General features: G+C 43.8%; 1 protein-coding gene across 3 annotated transcripts in view; it reads right to left on the bottom strand.

The window, feature by feature from the left end:
• Nucleotides 1-10,135: 10,135 nt before the first annotated feature.
• HIPK2 (homeodomain interacting protein kinase 2) overlaps nucleotides 10,136-23,120 on the bottom strand; it is a 123,685-nt gene continuing 110,700 nt past the window's right edge. For all 3 annotated transcript variants that reach the window (XM_027680504.1, XM_027680506.1, XM_027680505.1), the window contains exons 13-15: nucleotides 13,936-14,183; nucleotides 12,762-12,922; nucleotides 10,136-11,004 (exon numbers count right to left, since the gene is read on the bottom strand). In XM_027680504.1, coding sequence (XP_027536305.1) covers nucleotides 10,537-11,004; nucleotides 12,762-12,922; nucleotides 13,936-14,183 — 877 coding nt within the window. In that variant the 3' untranslated portion in view covers nucleotides 10,136-10,536. The remainder of the gene's footprint in view (nucleotides 11,005-12,761; nucleotides 12,923-13,935; nucleotides 14,184-23,120) is intronic.

Here is a 23,120-nt window from a genome sequence, read left to right as displayed (position 1 = left end):
ATATTCTTCTATAATGTATTTTCTGTTAAAATCATCTCATAAATTTACAATGCTATTATTAGTTTCCAAGACTAATATAAATTCACTCCATTTTTCTACAACGAAAATGATTATTAATTAGAAGCACACAACGTCATGATGAAAAACACAAGCATTTCTTTTTTTTAGTAGCAAGAACTTGATTGGTTAAGAATTAGTTTTCTTGTAAAACATTCTAAAGCCAAGTAAAATATCCATTCTTATTACATACCTATAATATGAGACTAAGGAATAGGTTACATATAGGTCTACAACACATCAGTTTGTTTTTGTTTTTTCTTTTAAAAGAAGAAAGACGTATTACTAAAAGAAAAAAAAAAGAAAAAAGAGGAAGGAAAGAAAAAAAGAAAACAGAAAAGGGACAATTCACATAGGTAAAAAGCAGTACACAAGAAAATACTGTTGCACACAATAATTTTCACAAAGATTAACATGGATTAACACTCTTATTACAGAAACCGTACAGTGAAGGAACACAACGGCTCAGGGCTTTCGTGGGGTTACTGGGCTGAGATGATACTGTAGAGAAAGAACCACTTGAGATCCAGAGCTGGGGCAGGGGCATCTTTTCTCTTGTGATTACAATAGCATTTCACAGCTCCGCCCCCCCTTCCCCTTAATAATTTTGGTGCAGTGTATATTAACTTCCACTTTCTATCCAGAGTACACTGGGCTTGTGGGCAGTCGAAAGGCATAAAATCTTCCCTCCATTTCACCCCTTCCGTTTTTAAGAGGATTTTACAGCTCATAAAAAAAATGTTTCACCCATTGGTTCGTTTTTAACTACCCAAAATCTAGACTTTTCACCTTCCAAGATGCCCCTCCTTCTTCTCTCTTTCTCGCTTCCTCTCTTTCTCTCTCTCTCTCTCTCTCACACACACTCCTTTATTAAAGCTATTAATGACACTTCCTCTCCTTTCAGAAATTGGATTTGGTATGAAATATACAGGCTACATTCTGGTTCTGCCCAAGTAGAATCTGGTACCCAAAACGCCTTGATTGCTTTGTTGGTGAAACATGGGATGTGGAGATCCTTTTTACACCTGAAATGGTTGTGCCCTGGAATATCTGTGGAAGTTTCATTTAAAGAATACAGAGCAAAAAAATATAAAAGAAAATTAAAAAAATCAAACACGTAAGGGATAACGGGGGAAAAGTCAGAAGTGTTGTATGTAACCACGTGAGGTGGGAGCGTTCAGAAGCACTTTTTTCCTTGTGAGGGCAGAGGTGCTATGTGTAACCATCCAGATCCTACGGGATGTGCGTTGCCAGTGTTGGAAACCCCTTCTTCCCTAACAAGCTGCAAGCCAAAGCATTCATCAAGACTCTCTGGCTCCTTCATTTGAGTGTGCTGGTATTTGTGACTCTGATTCCTTCCCAAAAGAACAGGAGACCAGGCAGGAGCCGGGGGCAGCAAAGCCTGTGGGGCACAGTGAGGGTGGGTTTTTCCAGCTGGCCCAAGTGCTGCTGACAATCCTGCCTCACCGTATGATACCTTATCGCTTTGGGAATGTGGACAGCGGGGCAGGCACGGCTGCCTCCGGAACGGTGCTGCCGGAGGAGGAGGCGGGTTGTACTCCCCCGACCCCACCGCTGCTGATTGTACTGGGAGCAGCACAGCTGCCCAAGTGCAAAGCATCGCTGGCTGCTCCTGTTCACTACCTCTGCTCTAAGCTGACTGATACAGCCCCACCAGGCATGGTGGAAACACGTAAGGAGCCCTCCCGTGAGTACCCGAGCTCCACTGCTGGAGCCAAGATGTACATATACATATTTTTAAATGCCAGTTCCTGTACTTTCATGACCTCAAAGTACCATTTTGCCCAGCAGACATTTATACAGTGTTTGTTGTTTACCCAAGTGAAAGAACACAACAGAAAAAACTAGACAGGCTAAGTGAGACCAGGGAGTGGGGAATGTGATATATCAAAATGCAAATTACAGGGTAAGAGCAGCAGAGAAACATCATTATCAGGAACTGGCATGGGCTGAGAAAACAGAGTTGACAAGGAGATGGTCAGTGAACTTTGTATTTTGTTTACTGGTTTAGAACATTTCTGTGGTGGTAAGCATAATTTGTAAGAAAGGGGTGAACAGATGAAAGCCAAATTACAGCATTGCCTCTGAGTGGCTCACACATACACACACAAGCTCACAAACACACCCCCAACCCCACCACCAAAAATAAAACAGGCATTCACTACCTCAGGTATTAATTGTTTGGCTAATGATTTATCAACAGTACAATACAATCCTTCCTTTGAATATCCTTCATTCTCCTGATGTGGGTATCTTCATCCAGATGAGGATCCTACATAGAACAGTGAATTTCGTGTCGTGATCCCTGCTTCAACCCAGGGACGCCTGATAAAGCACGTTATTAAAACAAGTGAACAAACAAATAGCTTATCTGTTGAACTAAATCTTCTAAGTGGGTGGAGTGTTTTTTTGATCAGACTTTGGAATACAGTGGATTACTTCATCTCTGGACTGACTTTCCAACACTATGTTATATCTCAAAACAGAATATACATATTAAAAACACACTTGTACTTTTCCATTTTTAACGGGTGAAATTAAGAAGAGGCAGCTGTATTGAGTTTTTGAAGGTGACACTTATAAACACAAGATTTCCCTTAAAAAGTACCAGTTTAAATGTAAACTATAAAACACTGTAATAACTATAAAATGTAGGCAGAAAACTGTTAAGTAGCCACAGTCTATTATTCAGTTCACATTGGTTTAAAATGTGACTCATTAATATCTTCTAGAAGGCCAAAGCATTTTACAGTAGCTATAAACATATATACTTACATGTGCATTTTAACATCACAATTGATTAAAATACATAAAAGAGTAATCTATTCCTTGGTTTAATTTTTTTTCTTTTTAAAGATTCACTGTCTTCAGAATTCACTCAAGCAACAATGACCAGGGTGGGCATTTATCGCTATTCCGCCCCTATGGAGTTCAGAGTCTTTGAATCAAAGTTCAAGCTGGCTACATGATTTCAAAAAGGCTAAAACCAGGATGAATGCCCACATTTGAGGTAATTATTGCCATTAGGTCACAGTTTGCGTAATGTAAGTGTATTTAAATCCTTCTTTTAAAAAAACAAAGGTATCCCACAGTACCAGGGGATACCCTTTGAAGCAATCAGAATCCAGAATCCTGATCAGTGGGTTTGCTTCCAAAGGAGCCGGTGGTCCCAGAGCACAAGGCACTCCTGGGACAGTTGCTGACCAGCCTAGAGCTCAGGCGAACAAGCCTGCAACAAGCCTTTTTTAAAATTTTTTACTTTTTTTTTTAAGGAAAAAGAAAACAGAAGGAAAATCAGATGTGCCATAAAATAGATGGATAACATTTCTGATCAGAATTCCAGACCGAAGCTTTTCTAATCTGTCTTATTCCTTTCCAAACAGTTCGCTAAAAAAAAAAAAAAAATCAAAATACATCGGCTTAAATATTAACTCTATGCCAGCACTGCAAAAACTCCTTGGCTATGTTCTGAAAGTGGGATAAGCTTTGCTTTTGCTGAGCATTGTTGCCCCATTGCTTTCTGTTTCAAGAGGAAACCTTGTTTGAAAGAAAGAAAGAAAAAAAAGAAGGAAATGAGGAAGGAAGAAAATGAGGAAGGAAATGAGGGAGGGAGGGAGGGAAGAAGAGAAGGAGGGAGGGTGGAAGGAAGGAAGGGAGGAAGAGAGAGAGGGAGGGAGGAAGGAAGGGAGGAAGGAAGGAAGGAAGGGAGGAAGGAAGGAAAAATAATCCCTGGCTGTCAGAAGTACACACAAGTATTTACAAGGTTTGTGTGAATCTGCACACAGTTCCCCTCACAGCGAAAGAGTTAAGAACAGAGATGTCACAATATTTATCAGTGCAGTAAAAAATATCATTTTTGGAAAAAATATACCTTTAGTATTGCCTTTCTTAGATTAACTATGATAAGCAAAAGATTAAAAACAAAAACTTTATCTTCAAACACACATGAATAGTCTGTTATAGCAGCACTGCTAAAATTGGAAGGACAAAGCTAACCCGTAAATGAGAAACAGGAGTTTCAAACCACAAATGTCGAATGCAAAGCCTCCTAGTATGCTTCCTAAGATTTCTGAAGAACCAAGCCAATCTACCATTCAAATTTCACTCTCAACACACACAAATGCTCTAAACCCACATCTTCCCACTGAAAGCATGTGACACACGCAGAGCTCACCTCAGTTTACCTCCAGACGGGTTCTCACACCTCCACCTGCATCAGCAGCTCCTCACAGAAAACTAACTACCGCCTCGGGGGTCATTCCCAGCGATTACGTTTGCCCCAAGGGAACCAGACACCTTCAGCACAGAGCCCTGGGTTAGCAGTGCTCCCCTGCACACTGCCCGGGCTTACTTCCAGGGGCTGCCCCTGCAGTGGGTCTTGCTGCGTGCCTGGGGCGGGTGTGAGTGTGGTGGCGTCACAGCAACACATGCAGGTGGTGGTGTTCCCAGGTGGTGGGAAGGATGGACCACGGGGATGGAGACCAGCCTGGAAAGCCCAGCGCCTCTCATCCAATGCAGTACTCCAGCAAGGAGCCTACACACAGCCTTTGACAACAGGACTGCCACCATCTCTTCGAGCACCACTGTGAAACGGTGTCAAAATGGTGTAAAAAACCCCTCACTCTACAGCTCAGGGAGAAATTCTCACCATCATCAGAGGCAGCTTTGTTGGAGTACGGTAGTGGGAGAATCCCAGCAGCACAGACTCATCTTCTTCTCCCTAAGTCTGGAGAGAGCAAAATGATTTGTAGGCACGTAAGTGAGCCTTGAGAAGAAGGATGGGGACTCTTGAACTTCAGCCACAGGCCCTTCTCACAGGAGCGCTGAGGGGGGTGATGTAGATGAGTGCCCAGGACCACAGATTAACTGCTTTGAGGCTCTCACAGCACATGGGATCACAGCACAGACAGCTATGTCAACAGGAAGAGGGAAAACATTTCCTTCCCACATTTTTCCCTTCTGCATTGCCTATCCCCCGTCCACCTTGCATACAGGTTTCCAGGATTTGGCCCACAAATAGTACTGCAGTTCTCTAATGGGCTGATTGCCAAGCCGTGGAAGAACATGAGTGTAAGTCCAATACTCTTGCCCCGCTGTGCCTGTCCTGACCATGGCATCACTGTTTGGGGTCCAACCCACAGAACAAAACCAGCATCCTAAATCCAGAGAAGGAGACACTACAGAAGCATGCAGAGCATCCAGAAGCTTATCCCCACTACACAGCTCACCATTTCCACACTGCATTGTCACCACTAAAACACTTAAATCAATGCGAACAATAACGAGAGAAGAAAAACACTTTTGACATCCCCTACAGTTTAGAATAGCAGCAATATTTAGTGTGAATTTCTCTGCTCATCAAGCTAGTACTCAAAACAATGGCAGAAACTTGAGAGAGAGAGAGAAAAAGAAAAAAAAGGGAACAGAAAAATGGAATTCCACAGCATATCCTCATTGCCTGGTGCTCATGACTCGTGGTTTCATTTAATTTCTGGAGTAGGTGGGGGTCTCTTTCTCTCTTTCTTAAAAAAAAAAGTATCTTTGGTTAAAGAAAAAAACAGGATTATTGCCCTTCAGATTTGCTAACGGAATTGCCTTCAAACCAAGCTAAAAAGACACAATTCCTTGAAAGTATAAAAAAAGGAAAAATGTCACAGTCAGAAGTGTCCCTTTCTTGGAATGTTTTACATATTATGACAAAACTACCAGGGAAAGAGAGAGAGTAAGAGACCTGCCAAGGCTCAATTTGTTGGGTACAAGCAGGTAAAACTGTGCTGAGGAAGATGCAATTGCATTTGCTCTCTCAAATGACTGGATTTGACCCAATCTACAGTGAGAAGTGCTTCCATTTGGGTTTTCCAATCTGCTCATGTTGGCAGTTCTCTCCCCTCCCTCCTGCATTCTGGCTTCACAGCAGGAAATTGAACATCCATCTCCGAGGAGCGGCAATGTCCGTGCTTTCTGCACAAGAAGAATGCAAGACGAGATGATGGGGAAAAGGACCACTTTCTCACTGTGCCAGCCATAAGCCACCCATAAAGCTTCCAGCATTTAAACATTCGCCTCCCCCCTCAAGTTTCCATGCCATTTACCCTATGCACACAAGGAACACCAACTGAACCAAACCATGCCAATCCCATTTCCTCTCCAAAGGATTCTGCAAACACAACAAGCTGGCTGTTATGTGTGTGGTACTGACAGCATGCAAAGCTTTTGCTTCCTCTGCTGAAATGACCGCTTCCCCTGTGACCAACCACACCGTTATCCATACAATGCCTTTGTACAGGTGTGAGGGAGGAGGTGTTGCTCACCTCCCTCATACCTGCCAGAAAACAGCTCACACAGTTTCACCATCAAAGCAATTTGATGGCTCTGCTGTGCATCTCTTGCAATCAGCATCCCATCACCACGATCATCTGACCACCTACAGCCAGCAGACCAGCAACTCCAGGATGGACAATGTGAAAAGTGGCTCCTCCGATATGCACTGCACCCCTTCTCACAGCCATCCTGTGCTGTTGTAACAGCTCCACTGCCAAAAGCCCCCCAAAATCAGATCTGGGCCCACATGGGAGAGCAGGTCAGATGGGAACACAGGGAAAACACAATTAGTACAAGTAAAACATTACTGTGATTTCGCTGGCCCTAGGCTACAGGAGCACATAAACAAGTATTTAACTTGAAGGGTTTAAGTCTCTTCTTTAGTAAAGCACTCAAGCGCATGATTAACTTTCAGTCTCTGCTGAAGTCCTGTAATTTTTTAATGGAATTTAAATTCAGTCACTGCTTCCCCCTATTCTAACAGAGCAGGTAACGCAAACGAAACCATAAATATCTAAACTGTAGCAACCAGAACAGCTTAACAAAATTCCACAACAAATAATTATAAAAGAAGGGAAATCTACATCAGAAACAAACAACAACAAAAAAATCAAACCAAACATCCTGACCCTGTGGACATCTAACCTTCAGTGAGAGTGGAAGATCAGGGGAGGAACACTGCCCTGTCTGCAGCCATGCTTTACCCAGCTGATGCCCTCCATCTGCACCAGTGTGCTTTATCCAGTGATGGGACTGAGCCGCACACGCGGCTGCTGTGGCTCCTTCAATACCCCTGTTTCTGGAGAGCCATCTATCTGCTTTCTCCTTTAGGAAAACCAAACCCTTAATATGTAGTGTGGCCTTGGACTCATCCACAGGGCCCAATGATTGTGGCCTGGACCACAAACAAGTCTTAATCTTATATAAATGTCCTATCAAACTGAGTGATGGTGAGCTGGATCCTGAGGCACCAAGGTCCTTACCTGCCTCTGATCCAGCTCTCCTGACAGATCATTACATTAGCTGCTGTTGGGTTTTGGCCACTGAATGAATGTTTTCTGGACTTATTCTTAAATGCAGATGTGACCGAGAGGATAACTCCTGTTCCTCAAGGCTGTAACCAATCTCACGGAGTGGCCCCACACCCCCCAGGTTAGTGGCAGAGTTTTCATCCTCGGAATAATTTCATTCCTCCTTTCTCCTGCAGTTCTCACAATCACAGCAACCCTTCCAATGCCACTGACGAAGAGAAATAAAATTAAGAACAGTAACAACAATACTGAGAGAAAAAAAACCCTAGAAAGTTTAAGGAATGCGTGTGCAATTAAAACCCAGAGTAAAATACAATAATAATAAAATAATAATCATAATCGTAACAACCATACAATAAAATAACATTATCTTTCCTTTTCATGACATAAGCAGCACGACGCTCTCGCTCCCGAACTGGTGGGAGAAGAGAGGAATGCAAGAGAGAGAGAGCAGGGCTTTATTTTCCTGTCTCAGGTGAAAGGGGACATATTGTCTTTCCAAAGGAAGGGGGGGTAAGGTGCATAGGCTGCTGGGAGATTGCATCCTCATCTACAGTATATTGAGCTGGAATGAAGGATAGGAAAAGAAAACTGTGCAAGGGTAGCCCAAGAACCAGAGTTGGCAACCAGGGAGGTTATTTGGTGGTTTGCCAGAAGACAACAGCCTTGTTGAACAGCCTATGCATAGTGGGATCCCTTCTTCTTCCAGGCCAGCCAAGCAGTTACCACAAGCCAATATATTGTGCTTGTCTTTCTGTCAGCTTTTCCAACCTGAGAGAGCCTTCTTCATCACTTCCACTCAGGGAGACTATCCCTTACCACCCTGCCAATGAACCTGCTATTTTCCAGCATCTTGCAAAATACCTGACTACTTCATGCTCTAGTTACAGGGAAATGTAGAGTGGAACCAAGTAGCCACACAGACTTCAGCTTTCATGGAAATGTTTTACTAAATTCCTTTCTCTCCTTCCTCCTCAGGACATGCACATGCATGGGTACTCTTGAGACATTTCCAAGTACTGATGCACCAGTGAAACTGCTGCTACCAGGGGAACTCCCCTCTGAACCAAACCAACTACGGGAAAGGCTCTCTTTAAAAACTGTTGGAAAACAAGATGACTGTGTAGCATTCCTTCGTGTGGAGGACTGCAGCACCACTGTGCTCTCCAGTTCCAGGGCCACTCTGCTGCTACAGGCAGTTTTTTGAGGTGTAGGTGAGAAGAGAGGAGGGGAGGCACGCAGTGTCACAGCTCTGTTAGAGTGGGTAAGGCTCGATGTATTAGAACACTCTTTTCACTTAAGAAACCTGAGATTGACTCTCTCAACTGGATTTTCTCATGCTTGCTTTGGGACTCCAGCCCTTTCCTGACCCCTTCTCATCAACAGACACAGTGAGAGATGTTGGCAACAACTAGTGTTTCCCCCTTTCAAGGGCTAAATGTTTGTTCCCATTTCAGACATACAACCAGGACAACCCAATGATGAGAGTGGACGCTGTCCTCCCACTCCATCAATAACATCGTCAAACAGCAGAATGAGAATTCAGTTTCCGGGGAGGAAACCTGCTATTTCAACAGGACAAAAACAGACCAGTCCAGAAACAAATCCCCAGACCCCGTGGAAGTCACCCTGGGTCTCACAACTGACCCGGTCACTTCCAGCCCATCCAGTGCTTGACAAAACACTCAGTTATACACACTTCTGACCCCAATGAGCCTCCCCAACACCTCGCCAAGTGAGCTAAGATTGACGATGTGAAAAAAAACTCAACACCACCAGCAGAAGAGAAAATCAGCAATAACAACCCCCCCAAAAAAAAACCAACCAAAAAACCAAAAAACAAAAAACAAAAGAGAAAAAAAGAGAAGAAAAAGAGCTGAGAGTAAATTCCGACTAGCCTCAGTCAGTTTCTAGGAGTACCAGTGGAAGTAAACCCTTAAACCGCGTCTGTAGTTCGGTAAGGCACTACGAGGGAATGATGTAAAACTAAGACTGTGACAGTTGTAATGGCTGTGCCGAGGAACACACCACAGAGAGAAGGCAGCATCTGCACGCACACGCACACACACGCACGCACACGCACATACCTGGACAATCACATTTGTTACATGCCTATGTTATATCACTTTTCTTTGTGCAATCACATTGAGGAATAGTCTATTGGTATCGTTGAAGTTCAACACAAAAGAGTAAAAAGGGGTATGACCTGTATAGTGCTACATTCTACCGGGGCTGGGGGCAGAGGGCTGGGGGCAGCTAAAATGTCTCCTCCTATACTAAAACGGCTAGGGATTAAAAAGGAACATTTCCAAAAAAAAAAAAAAAAAATAAAACGCAACTGAGATCCAACATACATTATTAGAGATCTTGTTTAGGAACAGCATTTCTCAGGGATTTATCCAGTGTGTTCAAGAAAAGGGAGAAATACCCCCATTGCTTCTGCTCTCAACCAATGCTGCATGGCCGGATTTGCCCAGGTGTGTTTAAATGTAGCAGTGTTAGGTTCGAATTTAGAGCACTGGGACAACATTTTATCCTCCTACCTCAGCCTCCCTTACCCACTTTCTTTTTCCATTAAAAATCCACCAAAACCTGTGTATACTTTGGGATACAAAAACCACTGCAAAGGTGGGGTATAAACCCTTTGAAAAGCTGGATAAATCCCTAATCCATATACCTATTGGATTAAAAACCTAATGGATTTAATTTTAGGTGTTTTGGACAACAAATTTCTAAATGTAGCTCACTATTGGATGAAAATAACCTTTAAAAGTCTGTTGGTGAAGTTCTTCAAAAGACAGGACCCGCTGGAGGGTCCTTCTGCTTCTCTCTTTCTCTCTAGTTTGGTGCAGAATGGTTGGTTTTTTGTGGTTTATTTTTTTTTCTGTTCTTTTTTTTTCCATTTTCTTTTTTTTTTTTAAATAAAAATTGTAGAATTGGTTCTCCCCCTTCTTTCCTCTTTTTCTTTTCTTCCTTAAAGTCTCCTTCGTTCAAGTTTCACACGAGCCTCCCATTGCATTGTTAAGTTTCTCATGTTCTTCAATACAAAAGCGGCTGCCTCACTCCCCCCGGGATGGGTGCGTCTCTCGCTCTTTTATTCCAGTGTTTAGATGTAAGGGTACTGGTTCACCTTGGTAGGGCTCAGTGGGTATCCAGTGTAGACTGTGGAGGCTGGAGAAGCACTGATATAGGTCTGGTGGGCAAACTGAGCCTGGTACTGGCTCGGGTGGATGGTGGGTGAGGGCAGGACGCGCGGGCCCATGCTGACAGGGACCTGGTGGACGATGCTGGCGGGGTAGGTGGTGTGCTGCACCGCGTGCCGTGCAGACCCTTGGGAGGCCACCAGGTGCGCGACGGTGCCCGTGGAGCCCAGGGCAGCGGGGGTGGTGTATGTGTACAGGTGGGGCTGGGTGGGCAGGTGAGCAGCGGCCGCCGCGGCCAAATGGGGATGAACTGTACCATGGCTGGGACTATTGTGCGGGAAAGAGTACGGGGCCTGAGCTATCGTTGGAGTGATGTAGGCTTGCTGTCTCCGGTGACTCCCTGTGCGGTCGGTCGTGATGTGCTGCTGGGCCTGGATAAAGACAGCAACAGTGATAAGCAGTTACAACACAAGAGATGGCTCTTCATCTCCTCAGTAGTGCCTGGGAACCTCCCTGCAACGCCAGGACAGCCTCAGGGAAGTCTCTTGTGCTTCTCCTGACACCCTCAGCACCACCAGTCTTCCCTTGGAAATGGGTGACAGCAATGGGTCCCTCGCAAGCCTAGGTTTCATACATCATCCCTGTAGTTTCTTACATTGACTGAAATGCCCCCCAAGAGGTCAACAAGTCCCTAAGTTTGAGCCACAAGCTGCTGGCACAGCTACCACAAAGACACAGCCTTGGATGCTCAGCTCCCAAGAACATCTTCCACAAGTCCAGTTGCTCACACAAAACATGGTTTTTGTTAGTGAACTCTCTGCTGACAAAATGTACTGTGCAGATAGCTCAGGGGAATGAAATTGCCTAACTATGCCTGGAACAGGCAGTTTATTTTTGCTCAGTTTGGGTGTTTGCAGTTAATAATTTCCTTGGTTAGTAAAAATAACCATGTTATTTTTTAAAGATACAACCCTTGGTTTGATCAGATCCTGCAGGTGTCTGGTGCCCTCATGTAATCTGCTATAATTACTTGAGCACAGGCAACTCCTTGCAGTGCGACAGGAGCAACGCACTTTTTTTCCAGGGATTTTCTAAGTTGTTTTCTTGCACCGCACAATAATGTAAGGAGTTTTCCCTGTCATTTGTAAGCAGAGCATTAAATTACTCATAAAGTAGGAATTAGAAGGTAAGAAGGAAAATGCCTCATGCTGTTTCCATCTATTCTTCCAAACTTTCTCACCCTCTTTGTAAGCATGTCCTGCGCTGTCATTGTGGTCTGAAATGCAGCAGCCACACTCCTCCCCAGCTCTTGCAAACAGCATCTCGCCCAGTTCCTCCATTTTCATGCACTTTAATTTAAAATTTGTTCACACTTTTAAATTTCATCTGCATTTTGAGGGGGAGGGGACATTTTTCTCCATCAAATTATTTTTCTTTTTAAAAAACAGCTCTGTTCATCCACCTGTCCTCTGAGCTCTCCAAACTTTCTCCTCTTGAAACACTGGTAACTGTGCTGTAACTTCTCTACTTTTGTTACCTCACCTCAGGGAAGAAAGAGGCCCCAGGTGCAGGATGTGAAAAGGCGATTGTTTACTGAAGCTCCCGTCTAATCACAGACTGTGAAATATTTTGAGAACTGCATGCTTCCAACAAATGGGATTTGCCCAGATCTCAGCTGATGTTTATCACAGGATGGATCAAACTCCTAGGTCACGTATACGCACAATGAGGTCATATGCTCATGAGGTCATGTGTATGCACAGAGGCTTTGCTTTGACTTCTCTTCCAATCCCACAGCTGGGCTTATGCATTTCACTTGCAAGATACCCTCCCCATGGTTACCTATGGCTGAGGAGAATTCAGTCCTTCCTATGTGCTCCTGCTCAACTCTGTCGGGGCCAAGCTGCTGCACTTCCCTCTCACATTATTCCCACTCACACTGTTACTCCCACTCATATCTGACTTCAGAACATGTGGTAAGAGTACCACCAGCCCACTCAAGGGCGTGATCTGCACTACCTCTGCTGCCTGAGCAGGAAGATCAAGGTCTGCAATCAAGTAAAAACCAGCTGATCAAACTCAACATGGGGCTCAACTATCACTAGACTGGAAGGGGACAGCCCGTGCTGGAGAAGCAGTAGGGAACAGCTGGATGATGCACCACCAAAATCAGTCTTGGTTGACTTACCTGACTTAGATTAAGAGGCTGCTGCTGCTGGAAATGTGCTCCTGGTCGCTGCTGCCTATAGGCAACGGCTCCAGACGAGCTCCCTGAAGAGTGACCGCTGGTGGAGGTCACGGTGCTGGAGGACTTGGACTTGTAGGAGGATGAGTGGTGACTGGTGGTGACTGTGCCAGGAAAGGAAACACATTTGTAGCTTACATCACATTCTTTAATTGCTCACCCTACCTTTTCCTCACTGAGTCTCCTCCAGAGTGGCTTTTGGGAGGAGACATACAACAGAAGCAGGGTAAGAAAACTGTTTCTCTTAATTAACAGAATACCTCAGCAGTGCTTCGTATACATGACCAGCCTGTTATCCTAGAGGGAGACAAGCAGACCTGATAACTGGACCCAAAGCAGGCCTGAAGAAGGCTTTACAGACCCTTCAGAAGTGCAAGAAACTGTTCTGCCAGCAGAACTGTACAACGCAGGTACAAATCCCAAGGAGAGGAAGGAAAGTATGGTGTGCACTGCACAGCATAAAAAATCCCTGTCTTGCCTAACATCAAGGTGAGTGGGAAGGGAGGGAGAAGGTGCTAGTGGGGGGCTCACCCTTTGAACCTTTGTGTTCACCAGCAGTGCATCAAAAGCAAGGACTGCCAAGTAGCTCAAAGCCAGTTGCTTCATGCCAGACTTCCACCATAAACCTCTTTTCAACACATCCTACTATCTAGCATTGCAGAGGTTCTGGATGAGCAAACCTCTTCAGTCCATAATGAAGATCCTGGGGAAATGTTCTTCCCAGAAACGTCAACAAGTTTGGATGAAAATTCACATGTGTTTTCAATCTCTTACCCATTTTAAAATACACCTATGGAAAGGCAGCAAGGGCTCACACTTGCATTTGTGAGCCTTTAATGTAAAATGTTGAGCTACAGGCTGCATTCTGTTCTTGGGTTTGTACAGAACTAACTGGGTCCGACACTTGCCCCTGTGACTCCTGAGTGAACCAGGGCACATAAATAATGCAATATGGCTCCCAAGAACAGATGTGTCACTTGAGAGAAGGGCAGGAGCACGTGGGGTTTTTTGGAAAACAGAACAAACAAACAAACAAAATGAAACTGAACAATGAGATTCTTCCAAGATAAATCATTTATTTCTTACTAATTTTCTTGACGGAAGAGGTGCAATTTACCTGGTGCCAGGCTATCGCACTCTACCAACACCTCACTGGCCTGGGTTTTCAGTGGTGGCACGATGATCGTTCGGGGGTTCCCACTGCAGTGAGTCTCTGGAACCCCTTTGGTGTCGTAGCTGTTCCCGTTATTCTGCCCTGCACGATGTTGCACGGCGTAAGGGCTGTTGTTGCTGGAGGAATCGGAGTAGGGGGAGTCATGCACGGTGACACAGCTGATGACATTCTTCCTTTGCTTGGACAAGGTGCTGAAACACAAGCAGACAAGTGGAAAGAGTGATCAGGCAATGATCAACTCGAAATCACCAGAAGACTCTGCCTGTGGCAGACTAGCTCCATAAAGGCAAAGCACATCCTTCAGTCCTCCGCCAGAGAGAGGCTGCTTAAGCCAAATCCCAGGCTTCAAAACTCACTCGTTACTATTCCAGGAAAGCCCTCATGGAGGTCAAGGAGTGAGTAAGACATTGTGGATAGATCTTATATTCACACTGCTTAGAATAGCACTGAACCAGACTGCCAGATTTATTTTCAGACTGCTTTTTATGTATGTGTGCAGTAGAAGCCCAGCACTTATACTATGCTTTGTTACGAGTCTCACCACCCACACAAAAACGCGGCGGTTTCTCCCAGCCTTCCAGCAATGATTTAATAATAGATGCTATGACTTTTCAAGCTTAAATTCCATGAATCTACAAAATACACTCCATTCTATTTACTAATATGGTGCAATGGGCATATATGCTCAATAAGCATCTGAAAATGAGGAATGAAAGACAAAGAAATGAGCAAACTATGTAATGCTTTTGATTTTCTTTTTCTCTGAATAGGCACTGGGTCTCCTGACTCTAGTGTGGAATATCAAGGTCCTGCTGCAACTAATCTATCTATGACATCAAAAAAGTGATTAAAAAAGAACATCAACACTTCCCAGATTAGTGCTAGAAGTTCATTAGACTAGACTGCATGAGTACGATTGGGATTTGCTCTGCTATTGTGTCTAATTATTCCTGATGGTTTCTCCTTCCTGTTATGAGCTTGTTTAGGGAGAAAAAGAGAGCGAGAAAGAGGAGGGAGGAAGGGGGATGGTGAAGATTTGCTTAAATGGCTCACATCCTTGACAGTGCACAGACCTTGACTACAGAAAATAGCTGTTATGTTTCACTGATTGCATTATGTTGTTATGGCAACTGAAGTTTTTAAAATGATGAAAAGAAATGGATAGCACATAAAAAGCAAAGTAATTAGGCTTAATGGTGGAAACAGCCCCAACAGGAACAGAAATGACATAGAGAAAAAGGAATCTTAACTTCTTGAGTGTGCACTTTAAACAGAGAGAGATCTCTTCCCATAGAGTGTTCTCTCCGTTCTCCCACTCTGCCTAGTCCGGTCCAGTGAAGAGCTGTTCAATCCAGTCTGAGTCTGTGATGGAGTTGTTTGTTGCCTAGTCTCAGCATCACTTCTTAACCAGGAAAGGTGGGTGGAGCAGACACTGAGAACAGTTTCCTTCCAAGGACACTGTTTGCCATATTTATTTTTCACAGTGCTAAAGGAGCACTGGTGGATTCCCTTCCACTTGTCCATTCCAAAGTCTCTCTGTCAGCACTCACAAACTGCAACTGACCACCTCGCTCCCAAGACGTGGGATTGAAAACCTATTACCTTTTCCTTTAAAGAATGCCTTGGGGTGATGCATTCACAAACAAGTTACCATCACACAGACTTTCCCTGGGCTCTCATCACAGGATCCTGGTGTGTCCCAGGGAGGACACAAAACCATGTCCGTTCTACTCACAGTGAAAAACACGTCTTGAGAGGCCCCTGCTATTGTCACTTGAAACAGGGCAGATGATAGAGAAGGAGATGGAGGTATTGCACAACAATCTGGAATTGGAAAGTGATTCTTCCAGGGACAGGGATGTATCAACAGGAAAGATGTACAACACCAAACCCTCATATTCTGGCTTTTCACAAGGAGCTGGAGAGCTCCGGATTAGAAATGGAAAGAGCAATAGCATATCTTCGATGGACAACGACTGTATGTGAAGAAAGATGTAGCAGTTTGGATATGCTGCTACGAAAGAAGAATATTAAGCCAATAAAAATGACTAATATTGCATCAATATTCCCCTCTCCATCAGTAGAAATGCCTGTAATCACACATTTATGAGTATCCATGCTGCTTGCCCTTTGCAGCTACCCTTGGCTGCCAGTTGGGAAGAGAGATATATTCTTTATCTCTGACAGTTATTACATTTTATAAAGAAAAATCAAGTCACTAAAGAGTTTTCTGACAACTGATAAGGTCTAACTGTTCTTTTACAGTCCCTTCTTTACATAAGTGGCTGAGCTGCTGAACTGGAAATACCTGCTCTCAGCTGACACTTGACATGGGAAGGTTGAGCTGTGGAACTGGAAAGGTAATTTTCTGTGTAATCTGTGCTATTTATTGTTTTAGAATGGACATATTTTTCACCAATTTGATTGAGGGCTTGTCAAAGCAGGGACCATGAGAATTTTTCTCCTTCAGAGTGTCAAAGCTCCTTGGTTACAATAAGAAATTCAAGTATAACTGTTTGCTTAAACAAATAAGTGACCACAAATCCAAACCTTTCCAGAGAAAGGGACTGTAGCAGGGTATTAAACTAATTTCACGGATTGGAACCTGAAAAGGACCAGAACTATGGTCCTGCCAGGCCTTACGCAAGTGCTCAGCAGAACTAACACGTCTCATCTCCCAAAGTCAACTGGGCTATTCCAGTAACAGGGCTAAAGCCCATGAGTAAATATTTGCAGGATTGGGGCCCAAGCGATCAGCCTCTTGATTCACCAGGCTGCATCATTTCAAGGACACGAGGAGTCCCATTGAAAGCAGCTGGATTTCTGTACTTAGGAAAGGCAGCACAACTGCAGTTAATGTTACAGCAGGCAGAGAAGTCACTTGGGACTAATCACAAACACCCAGAGCTCAGCACCTGCTGTACCATAGCCTGCCCCAGAGATTAAGGCTGGGAATTTCAAGAACATCAAAGGCCCAGTTCATGCCGAAAATCAGTTGATTCACAGGCCTAAAGATAGACGTTAATCCAAAATGGAGGCTTTTGAAAATTCAACCCAGCAGAGTTAGCATTCCCCCTACTCAAAGCCTTCTAGATAGTCAGCAGATGTTCTCCTTCCAGCTCCCTCTAAGGACTCAGCTACTCTCCCCACCTCACAGTAACCCAGGAGTTATCTGTGTGAGGTCCAGACTGATGTATCGCCTTCCCTGCTCACAGACTGTGAGGACTGAGAGCTTTTACCTGTTGATGCAGCACTTGCCTACTCAGCAAGCTTACTGTATTCCTATAACTCAGCCACAGCTTTTGGGGATGTTTGTTCTTACACAGAAAAATACTATTAAAAGTCTTGCCCCCTTCCTATTAAGCTCAGTCCAGACCTGGTAATTGCTTTCCCTCCTGCAAGCACAGTTGTGGCAGCATACGTGATTTAGTAGTTTTGGGAGTTGGTATATGTTCCTGGTCAGCTTCTGTGCCTGCCTGCATATGTGGGTAGGTGTATTTTAATTCTCCAGAAGAGGGAGGGGGGAAGGTTACTGAAGTGGCAGTGAATCCATATACACAGAATGAAAAGCGCTAATCCAGAAAGGCGTTTGAACCCTTACTGCATGGGGCTGTGCCCTCTCTTTTGAAACAGCAGCTGATAAAACATGCATTGCTTTGCAAATTTATTTGTTAGTTTATGAGTAGTATCCTATTCCCACCTTGTCCTGAAGAGCTTGTTCTCAAACGTGGACACAAAAGAAAAATTCATGTGTGTCCAATGTGCAGACACAGAGCATGACCATGCCTTTGAACAAGTAAAAGCAGGTTTTGGAGACAGCTCTCTAACATAACACCACCCTCCTGAGTGCACAGCAGAGATGGACATGGGTCCCTATCGTCTCCAGCCAGGAAAAGTCTGATAGAGGAAACAAAAGACAGTTTGTGCACAGGCACCAGGCAAGAAACTAAGGTGGCCATCTGATAATGGAAAGGGGCTGAAGGCAGATGTTGAGAACAAAAAATGAGAGGAAATAAAAGAAAGGAAGATGCTGAATTAGGTGTTAATACTGAAACCACCTCAATAGCCAAGGACAAGGACAGGGACAACAACTCTTATAACAATGCAACTTGAGATGATTTCTACTTGCTGAAGGCCCAGCCCAAAAGCTGGGTGTGACAGCATTGCATGAATGGGATCTGTTTTACCCCTGAATACCTTGAGTTACACCAGAATCACAGAAAAAGCAAATGGTGTCTAATGGGGGCAATTCTTCAGTGTGTGGTTCACTCCAAGAGCTACAAACCTTTCAGTGTGTCTGACACTGTAGCAGTATAGTCTTACAGCTCTCAAGGTCACAAATTTGGCCTTCCAGTTTGGAGGATGAAGGAAGCCATCGCACAAGAGTGTCTTTGAACTGGTGTGTATATACAACCAGGGCACGTAAGCTTTACCTCACATAACAAAAACTCTGTTCCAGGTCTCTGAAAAGGTAGTAACATGCAGCCTTTTCAGTTTGCTGCTTCAAAATAATCCACCTATCCTAGGAAAGTATAGAGTCAGCCAACAAAAACCCACACTACAACTGCAATAGCTCTCTTCATGCTGAAATCTTATGCCATGCATAGCTCAGTGTTGAGAACATGCCCCCCCTCTCTTCAGCTCAACCTCCATCCTGACCTGTTAAACTGCTCTCACCTTCTTTGTGAATTTGTGATGGTAAGAGGCCATTTTATTAGGCTACACAGGACGTGCCATAGCTATTTAAGTCATATATTCTGAATTGCTTAGAAGGTTGTAAGGGTCCTGCTGCTGAAGGTTTGCTGACAGAGCTACTGTCTATCTCTGTTATTTTAAGTATTAGTTGCATGTCATCGGTGTGTCTTCTAGGAGATGGAAGGCACCAATCTTTTTACCAAATGACTGTGGTTAGTCAACATATTGCTATGCAGAGTCAGTGCATTACTACGCACAGCATAACACAGCCACAATAGGCTACATGTCAAAAGAGAATTACAAATGGTGTTTTGCCCCTACCACATGCACATCAGCAAGTTGGCAAAAACACATGGTTTGTCCCTGCCAGCAAATTCTGTGTGTAAGGGGAATTAAAGTCTTCTGAAGTAGGGCCCACCACCATTGCACTGCAACGTGAACAACGCGAGTAACGACTTGCATCAGCTTAAGCTCCGTTATAAAGACAGGCTCTGTCTCTCACATAGAGGACATGGTATAGTTTACCATCTTAAGAGAGAGGGAAAAAACCACAACCCTGCAAGGATTTTGTTGCAGTGAAGATGGTCAATGAGGCAGTTACTCAGTATGCTGATGCAACAGCTGCAGTCAGCCTGCCTTGCCCAGCAAGACAGTGACTACTGTGAGGATCCCGTGGAAAACCAAGATGGGGAGATGTTACTTATGACACCAACATAGGCAGTAGGGAACTGAGGGGCTCTCTTGTCTCTCTGGGGTGGAAGGACCCTCAAAACCTACCACCTGAAGGCCATAATCGTATTGTTTCAAGGCAAATCCCGTTTTCCTTGTCTGCTGCACTCATTGCTTGGAGGGGAAGGATTCTTGGCACACCACAACAGCCACCTCCACTGCCCTTCCTTCCACCCCTTCCTCCTGCCTTGCTCTGTGATGAGTCTCTTGGCAGAATGTAGAAATACCCCTCACTGAACCAATAGTGCAGCCCAATGCATCCCTCCCCAAGACCTTGGTGCTCTCCCTCCCAGCCACAATTCCAAGATGCCTTTGTGCCTCTCTGCTCCATGCTTAAGCTGTTGCTTTATTTTTTTCCACTTCTAAGCTTCAGAAATATTTAATCAAGGGAGGATTTACATTTAAACTAGAACAACAGGTGAAGTTGCACACTGGGGAGTACTTAACCCCTACTACTTGCTACTTGCCGAGCATGTGCTCCAATCACCGCAACTGCAGTGGCACTATCGGTCAGTTGGTCTGTCTGCTTGACTTTCTTGCAAGAGCAAGCAGAGAAATTAAAGAGGAATAAATTTTAAAAAGTAAATATCAGTCTACTTTCTGTTTCACTTTCTTCAGTGCTTTACAGGTTAGACCTGAATTCTTCTATGCAGAATAAATAACAGTTGGGGTATTATCTTACAGCACAGCAGTGAATGTCTCTTCGGCCTATGAAATCTCTTTGTAAAGGATGCAGAGCTGAGAGTGTACAAGTTCACTGATGATAAACAAACAGGGTGACAAAACTGTTTCCTGTTTATAAAATGTATTTTATATGCAAATTTTCCCCCCTGCTGTTCGAAGGGACAAAATGTCACATACAATGTGGGCATCAGAAACCAAGTAAAAACAATTCCATTCAGTAAAATTTTCCCCTTTTATTTTGACTATTTCAATTTATTCTTATTATTTGTGTCTATTTTGAAAGAATAAAACTCTCCATTAAACCAGAAATAAGAAGTCTGCTCCTCTAACACTTTCTCCCCTTAAATAAAGGTCAAAACTTTTTGCAGTTTTGAAGCTTCGCCAGATTTCACTGTATTACTAGAAAAAACTCAATGGAGCTTGCAAAAAAGCCTTGGTTTTGATGAGCTGACTTTTCTAATCAGGATTTTGCCCCCTGAAAATCTCTGGCCATCTCTCTGAGGATGGTCCCTGCTGAACTGTACCTGAGGTTCCTCCTTGGTGACTCTGCCCCAGGCTCGGGGCTGGGGCCCAGTAGATGGCCCCCTTTGACAAGGCTCCACTAAGCAGGTCCTCCAGGGCTAATCTCACACCACCTCCCCAGCACCTTCACCCAACAGGAGCCCAACATTTTCAGATGACTATTGATTTTATAAAGATTACACCAAGCTATGCTCATCAACAGTGCAAAAGGAGCAATGTGCTGCCCTGCCTTCCTGATCAGCTGGTATTCTATAAACATGTAACATAACATTTCCTACTTTTCAGTAGGAAAAGGAAAATTCTACCCATCTCATAATGATTTTTTCAGATTTTTCTTTCACTAATAAAAAAATTCGTATCCCCTGTATGAGAAAAGCTCTCTCTGCTGCTCTGGTATTACAGAAAGGCTTTTCTGATGGAGTAAATCCAAGCTGTAGGACTCCTTTCCTGCATCAGTAACATAATATTTTTTATCAACATTACCAGTACTGCTTAAACTGAGACTGACCAACTCTTACATCCTCAAAGGATCTACTACTTCTCACAACCACAAGTAGCTCTAATCTCTCTTCACTGAGGAATCAATAAAATAAGCATTTTTAATCTCGTGGGTCAAAGAGAAATTTCTAACCCTGTAAGAAATAACAGAAGGAAGTGCTGTAGCAAATTCAGGAGCTGATCCAATGACAGTGAAGTTAATGCAAAGCTACCATTGCTATCAATAAGATGGGATTAGACAATTACCTTTGATCTGTCAAGTGACATACGATTTCTATATTCTAACCTAGAAAAAACTAATATTGCTAGGATGTGATCAACAGCATGTTTCAAACGATTCCTTATTTTTCACCCCCACACCACAGCTATTGCCCAATATGGTAATATTTGCATATATGGGTGAGACAATGCATTCTTTGCATGGTTTCATTTTCGACTTAGATCCTGAACCTTTGGGCACTGATTACATTAATGCACATACTTCACTGTCACTCCCATTTTTCTTGGAGCCAAAAAAATAGGCAAGTGAGAAAACTTGGAGTATTTTCTCACATGTGACAAACTTTCAGTGAGAAAGACTCCAACTTCAGCAGGGACAAAGTTCCTTGGTATTTACTGGAAGCTACACTCTCGCTCCAGCTGAGACTATGGTATTAGATATACCCAGGTTAAAAGGCACTGAGCGAATTCATTTCACTCTCCTGGAGACATTAACCAAAAATTCTCATTCTGGACATGCTGTTTTCCACCTGTGCCTCTGCCTCTAATTCTCTATTTGCTCTGGATACATCTGCACAGGCAATTTAACTCACTCTGGAATTCCAAAAGGTGCCCGAGAACAGCTCGTGTCCATGCGAAATGTCTCTACATGGCTCAGAAATTAAATCTAGCTCTTATGCTTTGGCCTTCCAGGAATGCTGGCAGCCTGGCACTCTGTATAGATATGCCATATGGATACAAAAAGTAGCCAGGGATCTGATCCCAGGCAGGAACGTGTCCGGAATATGCTTTAGTCACATCAAAGCCAGTTTGTTTATGTAAGTCTGGCTCTTGGGACAACTTTTCAAGCCCCTCGGCAGACCCAAATATTTTAATACCTCAAACTCCCAACTCAATTTCCAGACATGTTCCTGAACTTTGTTCTGCCTGTCTTCCTGGAGAGGTGTTGAGTGAAGAAACTGGTCAGATGGCAGCAAAGTTGAAGCAGAACAGACAATCATTGGTTGAACTAGATGCAGTATTCCAGCTCTTCCCTCCACCCCTCTCTGGACCGAAAAAAGACACCCAGATGGTAAGTTTAAGTATTTGCACATAATTCCCAAACCCTGGGATCAGCACCATGGGTAAACATGCTTGAAAAGAGCTCCCATGACCCTTGAGATACCTTCTCTCTTCATGCTGCCCCACCTCACAACCTTAGTTTTCAGCATCTCTTTTGTCTTGCCCTTACTTTCCCATAAGAGCCCTGGAAGTAGAGGCTCATTATTTATAGTCTACCTGAGTTTCACACTCATCTTCATTCAACTCCCTCTGGAATCCCACTTTCTTCCCCCTACCAAAGCAAGGAATGCTGTAGCAATTTTTAATTTTATTTATTTTTATTTTTAAAGTGAAATATGTTACACTGTCCTGTGATCAACTGCCCATGATAACCACTGCATTCATGGCAAGCCTGACTTTGAGAGGCACTGAGCTCTTGCTGCCCAGTGGAGTTCATTGGTAGGGAAAAGGGGAATGGGAAGCGGCAGTGGCTGTCAGGAGGCAGCTTGAAATTCCAGCCTAGATGTCTGAATCATATGGCTCTTTACAGATTTTTAGTTCCTGGAGGCCAAATGCATCTCATCTGTTCTGTGCACATTTGCAGGCTTCACTTATCACCACAATGCAGAGATGCAGAGACATAGATAGGTATCTCCAGTGATTAGAAGAAAATCTGGCATGGAGTGTATTTTAAATAAATAGAAAAATAATTATCTCTTACCAATACTGGAAAGATAAGG

The sequence above is a fragment of the Neopelma chrysocephalum genome, unplaced genomic scaffold (genome assembly GCF_003984885.1).
Source record: "Neopelma chrysocephalum unplaced genomic scaffold, ASM398488v2 Primary Assembly neopelma1_59, whole genome shotgun sequence".
Lineage (NCBI taxonomy): Eukaryota > Metazoa > Chordata > Aves > Passeriformes > Pipridae > Neopelma > Neopelma chrysocephalum.
Note: the sequence above shows the minus strand (reverse complement) of the source record. Positions and strands in the feature narration are given on the sequence as shown.